This window comes from Emydura macquarii, unplaced genomic scaffold, assembly GCF_026122565.2.
Source record: "Emydura macquarii macquarii isolate MOO-44397 ecotype Brisbane River unplaced genomic scaffold, CSIRO-AGI_Emac_v2 contig_527, whole genome shotgun sequence".
Taxonomy (NCBI): domain Eukaryota; kingdom Metazoa; phylum Chordata; order Testudines; family Chelidae; genus Emydura; species Emydura macquarii.
The window spans coordinates 355,544-363,939 of NW_027130664.1; the positions used below are offsets into that span (position 1 = coordinate 355,544).

At 62.6% G+C, this 8,396-nt stretch overlaps 1 protein-coding gene across 3 annotated transcripts; it reads left to right on the forward strand.

Annotated features, from left to right (window-relative positions):
• The first annotated feature begins 612 nt into the window (after positions 1–612).
• On the forward strand, positions 613–7,580 carry PKLR (pyruvate kinase L/R). Of its 3 annotated transcripts, none has more exons than XM_067539165.1 (11): positions 613–840; positions 2,858–2,969; positions 3,351–3,442; positions 3,872–4,003; positions 4,258–4,444; positions 4,664–4,934; positions 5,512–5,662; positions 5,932–6,084; positions 6,334–6,500; positions 6,997–7,178; positions 7,347–7,580. In XM_067539165.1, exons 1-11 carry the CDS (start codon positions 628–630, stop codon positions 7,451–7,453), a joined length of 1,767 nt encoding a protein of 588 aa, XP_067395266.1. In that variant the 5' UTR covers positions 613–627; the 3' UTR covers positions 7,454–7,580. The 3 variants fall into 3 exon arrangements, with proteins under 3 accessions (XP_067395266.1, XP_067395268.1, XP_067395267.1); XM_067539167.1 differs by having other exon boundaries at positions 729–840; positions 2,790–2,969; XM_067539166.1 differs by lacking the exon at positions 613–840 and adding an exon at positions 2,410–2,450 and having other exon boundaries at positions 2,790–2,969.
• Positions 7,581–8,396: the final 816 nt, after the last annotated feature.

The window sequence follows — 8,396 nt, forward strand, 5'->3', positions numbered from 1 at the left end:
GGGGGAAGACAGGTTGGGGGGTGAGGGGTCAGGTTGGGTATGATAGGGGGAGAGGGGCTGGGGGGAGGGGCTCCGGTGTGATGGGGAGGGGCAGGGGCTCTGGTTGGGGGGCGGAGCTTGGGTGTGATGGGGAGCTCAGGGGCGCGGGGAGATTGGGTGTGATGAGTGTAAAGAATTCGACCCTGGAGCCTGGCAGGGGTTGGCAGCTCATATGTACTAGGACTGAGATTCTGGGCTGAAATGTCTTTAGGGGATTCTGTGCTGCTTCATGGGCTGAAAAGGGCCCCAGCCCCTAGGGAGTGCCAAACCCTTTGGAAGCCTGCAGAGCCCCTCTTCTCTCCCAGGCCCGATTGTCCAGAGGAAGCAGCAGTAACCTGCTTGGACAGGAAGCCAAATCAAGGGCGTCGTGGCCCTCCTGCGGTGCGGGAGCAGGCAGATGGGCGATCCAGTTGCCATCTGCCCAGAGGCAGACTTGGGACCATGAGGCTCTTTGGCCACACATCAGCATCAGGCTGAGAGATGCCTGGTCCATGGGGCCGGGATTGAGGCTGCAAGCTGCTAGAACAGGGACACGCCAGCACTGGACCGCGCCAATAACCGGGGTTTGGGTTAATGGTTTAGGAGAGGATGCCCCCAGCTGCCCAGTGTGGGACAGTGCCTGGGCCAGGGGAGCAGGCAGCGGGGGAGGCGCAGGGCTGCGAATGGGCGGCTCACAGAGGCTGGCGGAGAGTAAGGAAAGGGCTGCCACTTCCTCATTTTTCACTTGGGCGTTGCCTTCGTCACACAGCAGCTGCTGGGAGGGAAGGAAGGAAAGAAACGCAGCAGCAGAAACCTGACAAGGTGGGTGGCTCCCAGTCCCAGCTGCGCTGCAGGCGAATCATCCTCCCCCTCCTGTGCAGACTTGCCTAGAGGGTGGGGAGCACAGACTGCAGCCCATACCCTGCGGAGAGCCGGGCCCTCACCTGGCATCTCTCCGCCTGGGGATGGGCCTTGGAGCTGCGGCCTGACTCTCCGCTCACATAGTATAACTCCACTGGCTTCACTAGGGCTAGTCCCAGTCACCTCAGACCTACCCTACTTCTCTGGGCGGGATGTGTCTGTTGGGTCCGGGGGGGGTGTTATAGTGCCACAGGAGCACCAGTAATAACCCTGTCCAAGATGGAAATGCCAGGCCTTGCCTGCCACCCACGGCTCCACCAGCTAAGGACTGGCCTGGGCCCCTTTGTACTATCCCACGCGTTCCCATTGACACTAGCGTGGGTGCAGCATTTCTGTCCATACGCTCTGCGTCTCTCTGTCCTTGTGGGGCCACAGGTGGGGAGGACGGTGTGGCAGGCAGATACTCGGGTGCCCAATGAAAGATCTGAGGGGTTGGGTGTGAGTGTCTGGTACTCACAGCTCAGGCTCAGGGTCTGGATCTTGTTACCAGCCTGACAGCAGCCCAAGCCCCTGTTTTCCAGAGCTGTGCAGCCTGGGACCTGTCTCTCCTGAGACTAGGTAATGGCCTCTCCTGTGCTGTTAGTCAGCTGCAGGCAGTGGTGTACATTGGTGCCCCCCCCCCCAGCGTAGGGCAGGAGGGGTCCTGGTGCTGCCCCCACAGCTGCCCTGGGGAGGGGAAGCCTGTACCTGTGAGGGGAGGGGGCATGAGGTGCAGGGGGGAGGCACCAATGCAGGCTTGGCTCCGCTGCCCCCCACTTCCGCACTTACCCGGTGCATGGCACCCGCCTCTCCTGCTGCAGCCCAGTGCGGGCTTGGATTGGGGCGGCCTCACCCACTCCCAGCCTGGTGGGGGGGGCCAGCCGGCTCTTCACAACGCATGGGGGGGGGGACACAGGAGCAGAAGCGGGAGCAGTCGCCCCTCAGCCTGCTGTGCCCCCCGACCATTGCACACCCCCCCGCACTTACCTGCCGCTCCAGGCCCGCAGCCCGGCGCTGGCTTGGATGGGGTGGCCTTATCCCCCCAGTCTGGGGGAGAGGGCACCAGGCTGGCCCTTCATGACAGGCGGAGGGTGTGGAGTGCAGGAGGCTGAGGGGCATCTGCTCCCACTTGCACTCCAGTTCCCCCCCCAACAGGCCGGGGAGTGAGGTCGCCCCATCTGAGCCGGCGCCAGGCTGTGGGGCTGGAGCGGTGGGTAAATGTGCCCCGGGCCAGCCCTTCACATGGGTGAAGGGCAGGGGGGTGCAGGAAGCTCTGCGCCCCTCAGAGCCTCCTGTGCCCCCCACCCCCTGCACATCATGAAGGATCGGCCCATTGCCCCCCCGCAGACCAGCGCCCAGGGGCCTGGTCCCCCACTGCCCCCCTCGGTATGCCACTGGCTGAGGGTCAGCCTGGGTCTGGTGACTCTTTAACTAGCTCAAGTGACCTCTGAGCTGGGAGTGTCCCACGGAGGCTTGGAGCCGGCAGCTGAGGGCAGGTGAGCCCCGGGGACTCTGGCTCCACACTATGGAAGGTGAGTCTGGGCTCTGCTGACCGGAGTCCTGGGAAGTGATAATCCAGGGGCTCCATTTAACAAGGTGTTCATTCCCGGTGACCCCAGCCGGCCAGGCGTCTCTGCAGTGGGAGTTCCAGCGCTCAGACAGCGAGCAGCAATGCGCAATCGCTCCCGGTCAGAGCCCAGCAGTGGGCACAGGGCACTTGTCCGGAGCTTTGCTCAGGCTCTGACACGTCCTGCCTACCTCGCCTGCCCTGGGAGAGACCCAGCCAAGCAGCCCGCACCCCTGGGGCTGAGGGCCTCTATGAGAGCGCGGCTGGCAGGGTCCTAATACACGAGCCATCCACGTGTCAGCAGGTGCTGAACTAAGGCTGGTGGACAACATGGCCCAGCTCACCCAGGAGCTTGGCACGGCTTTCTTCCAGAGGCACCAGCTGACAGCGGCCATGGCTGATACCTTCCTGGAGCATCTCTGCCTGCTGGACATCGACTCTGAGCCCATCACCACCCGCAACACCGGCATCGTCTGCACCATAGGTACCCACCGCCTGCCGCCCACGGACTGCAGCAGCTAAACCTTGGGGGTGCTCACTGCTGCAGCTAATGCTCCCTCCCTTTCCCGCTGGGCAGGGCTGCTGGCTCCTCTGGGTTTGGCTAAGAGCACGAGGGACCCGTCTGGGGGGAGCGAGGGGCACAGGTGAGCTCCTGGGGTATAAGAACAGGCTGTGAGGCACCTGCCAGGGAGAGGTGGGGTTGGAAGGCACCTGCAGGGTGGGAGGGGAGTGGATTTGGGGGGGCACCTGCCAAGGAGGGGGTCTGTGGGGTGGGGGAAGGCACCTCCTTAGGAGGACAGTTGGTAGGTGGGGTGGGAGGCCCCTGCCCATCAGCAGTACTCACCTGAGCCCCATGCTGTTGCAGGTCCTGCCTCCCGCTCTGTGGAGATGCTGAGGGAGATGATTAAGGCTGGGATGAACATCGCACGCCTGAACTTCTCGCATGGCTCCCATGAGGTATGAGAGGAGGAGGCACAGCCGGTCATCACATCAGCCCAGGACCCCCCGTCTCTCAGGAAGGTGGAGGGATCCTGGCAGTGCACCGTTAGGGAATATCCTGCCCACTGGAGACAGCTGCCCTGTGATTGGCTGATAGCCCCATCTGAGGGGCTGGAGCAAGGATGACTCCCCATCCTGGGGCCGTGGAGGATGGAGCTGGGATGGGAAAGGGTTCCTGCAGACTGGGAGGAAGACCCAGGATGGGGGCCGCAGAGGCAGAGCACAGAGACCCTGGGGATGGGTGAGGGGCAGAGCAGGGTCCCAGGTTGGGGTAAGGATACTGGTGAAGGTGTATAGCTCCTAGGGATGAGGCAGGGTCCCTGCGGACAAGGCACAGGACCGTTGCATGGTGTCTGCCCTGCAGACTCAGCCTTTCTTCTCCAACAGTATCACGCAGGATCCATTGCAAACATCCGGGAGGCGACTGAGAGCTTTGCCTCCAACCCCCTTTTCTACCGCCCTGTGGCCATTGCCTTGGACACCAAGGGGCCCGAAATCCGCACTGGCCTGGTGAAAGTGGTGAGTACAGCAAGATCAGGAGCGAAAGGGAGAGGTCTGCCCGGCTCTGCTGCAGAGTGTCGTCAGAGGGGTCAGGGAGCTGGGCATGGGGGCAGTGGGTGCTGGGTGTGGGGGGAGCTTGGGAAGGTGACTGTGGAGGGCTGGTGCTTTGCAAATTGGACTGCAGTTAGATCCCAGGGCAGCAGAGCTGGGTCTGGCTGCATCTGGCCAGAACAGGCTGTGATGGAGCCCCCCTCCCATCCATGCTGCTGCAGGGCAAGAACATGGAGGTGGAGCTAGTGAAGGGCTCCCAGGTGACGGTCACCACTGATGATGCCTTCAAGGAGTGCTGTGACCAGGCCACCATCTGGGTGGATTACAGGAACCTCCCCAAAGTCGTCCAGGTCGGAGGGAAGATCTTTGTGGATGACGGGCTCATCTCCCTGCTGGTCAAGGAAATCAGTATGTCCCCCACGCTCCATGGGGCTCTGCATTGCCTCCCGGCTCACCTCCATGGGGCTCTGCACTGCTCCTTGTTGCCCCCTCAGTGCCTGTGCTGCCCCCACCTCAGTCACCTGTCCCCCTTTCCATGTGTTCCCCTCACCCCTGCTCCCTCTGTGCCCTCAGCTCCTCCCTTGGGCAGGCCATCTCAGGCTGACCCTGCTGCTCTCTCCCGGCCAGGTGCCGACAGCTGCATAACGGAGGTGGAAAACGGGGGGATGCTGTGCAGCTGCAAGGGGGTGAACCTGCCAGGGACAGAGGTGGACCTGCCAGCCGTGTCCGAGCGGGATGTCCGTGACCTGCACTTTGGGCTGCAGCATGGCGTGGATATGATCTTCGCCTCCTTCATCCGAAAAGCCGCGGATGTGGCTGCCATCCGGGATGTGCTGGGCGAGCGTGGCCGCGCGATCAAGATCATCAGCAAGATCGAGAACCACGAGGGTGTCAGAAAGTAACTGTCTCGTCTGCCTTTCTGCCCCACAAGTACTCAGCCTTCACCTGTCCGTCTCCCATCTGTTCCTATGTCCCACCAAGCACCAGCCACCCCGTGTCTATCTCTCAGCCCTGGCACGTCCATCTATTCCTGTGCCCTGCATTCATCTGTCCTTCTGCACCACTGAGCACCCCCCACCACACTCCACCGCACTGAGTGATCTGTCCCCTTTGTCTGTGTATCCCTGCATCCCCAGTACCTGGTGTCCATCTGTCCCCCCCACTCTGTGCAGGTGAGTTGCACACAGTTGGGGGCAGTCCCAGGAATCGGGCACTCCAGAACGCAGCCCTGTCTGTCCATCTGTAAAATCGACCATGGGAAAATGAAACTCCCACCTGTGCCCTCCTTTTGCCCAGCACTCTTGACTCCCCTTCCTGCACTCTGACCACTAGACTCTGCCTCCGATAACACCGCATGCAGCAGTGCAGCGCCCCTGTGAGCTGGCTGGGGTGGGGGACACCAGGGCCGGGGTACGTCTGGGCCCCACCCACAAAGCAAGCCCATGACGCTGAGCCTAGCTCTGTCCTGGCTGCAGATTTGATGAGATCCTGGAAGCCAGTGATGGAATCATGGTGGCTCGTGGGGACCTGGGCATCGAAATCCCAGCAGAGAAAGTCTTCTTGGCTCAGAAGATGATGATTGGCCGCTGCAACCGTGCTGGGAAGCCTGTTATCTGTGCTACACAGGTGAGCCCAGGTCCCGGAACAGCAGGAGCTGATATAGACAGACCAACCCCACTGTGCCCAGCTGGGGACTCCAGATTTGCCATGCCAGGTCTGGGGCACTAGACAAAACCTCCAAACCCTGTATCTCTGGGGAGCCCTGAGCCTGGGGCCCCAGCAGAGGTTGCTGGGTGAGGTGCTGGTCTGGGCTAGCGATGAGGACCAGGCCACACAGAGCTCATCAGCCATTGTGTGAACCCTGTCCCTGACGTCTCCCTCTTCTTCTCCCCCAGATGCTGGAGAGCATGATCAAGAAGCCCCGTCCCACTCGAGCCGAGAGTAGCGATGTGGCCAATGCTGTGCTGGATGGAGCTGACTGCATCATGTTGTCCGGAGAGACAGCCAAGGGGGCCTACCCCGTTGAAGCTGTGCACATGCAGCATGCGGTGCGTACCCTGGAGAGATGTGAGAGCGCTGCAGCCCAGCCTCTCCCAGCATGGGGCGCGGTAGGGAGTGCTGTCCATGGGGGCAGCTTTTGCTGCTCCGGCCTGCCTCTCCCAGCAGAGGTGTGGGTGCTGGCTTTGGGGGAGCTCCCAGCTGTTGGCCCAGCCTCTCCCAGCAGGGGCACTCTGGGGTGGGTGGGGCGTGTTGGCTGTGGTGAGCTCGTTCCCCAGCTGCTTGGTCTCTCTCTGCAGATCGCCAGGGAGGCTGAGGCTGCCATCTATAACCAGCAGCTGTTTGAGGAGCTGCGCAAGGTGACGCCCCTGAGCCAGGACCCCACTGAGGTGACAGCCATTGGGGCTGTGGAGGCGTCCTTCAAGTGCTGCGCTGGGGCCATCATTGTGCTGACCACTTCGGGCAGGTGGGAGTTGAAGGGCTGGGCCTCCTGGGTGGGCTGTGCTCTTGGAGAGAGCGGGGAGCCGGTGCCCTTCAGGGTGCCCAGGGGAGGAGGCCAGTGGGCTGGATCCTTCTCCATGTAACAATGTGGATCATTAACCCTGGGCTGTTTAGCACCCTCTGCAAGGTGCTCACAGCACTTCCAATCTCACAGACCTGAATGGAGGGCGGGTGATTGGTCCCCATGGCACGGCTGGGAAACTGACACACACAAGGGGAAAAGCCTCAGCCCCCAAGGTCGCATTGTAAATGACAGCAGGGCTAGAACCCAGGAGTCCTGACTCCCAGCCCGCTCCCCACCACCAGGCCCCTCCCAGGGTCGGGAGGGAACCCAGCCCCCTGCTCTAACCAGTAGACTTCACTCCCAATCTGAAATCCAGTCCGCAAACCAGGCTGAAAGCAGGGCGCCAATATGGGGATGGGATGGTTTTACTCCTTCCGCCCTCCCGCCTTCCTCACAGGTCTGCTCGGCTGCTCTCCCGCTACCGGCCTCGTGCCCTCATCATCGCTGTGACGCGGAGCGAGCAGGTGGCGCGCCAGCTGCACCTGTGCCGGGGCGTCTTCCCTCTGCTTTATCGGGGTGCTCAGCAGAAGGTGTGGGCAGATGATGTGGATCGCAGAGTGCAGTTCAGCATAGAGATGGGTAAATGTGACCCTGTCCACAGCATCTGTCGGGCCCAGTCAGCTCCTCCCCCCTGCTGCTCCGCGGTACCCCAGCCCTGCTGCCGCCAGCCCAGCCTGCCCCCACTACTCCTGCCTGCCCTTCCCCAGCCAGCTGCCCCCCAACTCACCAGCTCCTTCTCCTCGCCAGGGCGGGTGCGTGGATTCCTGCGCTCCAACGATGTCGTCATTACCGTGACAGGCTGGAGACCTGGTGTCGGTTACACCAACATCATGCGGGTGGTGAAGGTGCCGTGAGGAGCCGCTGGGCAGATCCTGCCAGCTCCCACGCTGGGAACTCCCTGCTGCCTCCTCACCCCAGGCTCTGGCTCTGTCTGTACCACACAGCTTCGAGGCTTTGGCCAGTAAACAGCCACATCCAGTGCTTGCCTGTCCTTACTGAAACGGCCACCTGGGGCTCTGTCACCAGAGGGACTGCCCCTGACCCAGAGGGAAATGGGGGGAAGGTCCCAGACTCCACAACACAACCCCCGCCCACCCATGTCCTTCCAGCAAGGATTCTGCCACTGCCCCCGGGAGGCACAGCCAGGGGGCAGGAGGTTAGTGCGGCAGCAGGAGGGGCTCTTGGGGGGTGGAAATGCGGCAGTGTGGGGTGAGGATGATGGACACCCCATGGCATGGGGGTGGGTAGGATGTTGGGCTGGGGTCCAGTGGCCGTGGGGGTGGGATGGAAGCACAGGGCAGGAGCGACTAGCGCTCAGTAGCGTGGTGGGTGGGTTGCACCCTGGGGGGTGGGCAGGGCAGCACAGAGCACTCTTGGGGCAGGAGCCTGCCTCCCTGTGCTTCAGCCGCGGAGGAGCTCCTGCCCCAGGGTTGGAGTTGACCTGGGCCGAGACCTCAGACCGCGGCTGTGGCTCTGGGGAGGTTAACAGGACGAGCTCCTTCCTCCCACACTGGTGTACGGAGCCTGTCCCAGCAGCTGTGTCAGGGGGATTGCAGCTGCCAGGGGCCTGACTCTGCCCTTGGGGGCTCCCCATATGGCCAAGGTCCTGCTGGGGGAGAGCAATTCAGCCACACTGGGGTGGGCGGCAGGGGACTCACGCTGCGGCAGGGGCAGAGGAGGTCAAGACTTACTCCCCTGACCTGCTGCCATGAGCCAGAAACCTGCCCTCTCCCCACCTCTGTTTGCTGCAGGTTCCTCAGGGCCAGCTCCAGCTTCTGAGGTGGGGGGTGGGGCTGG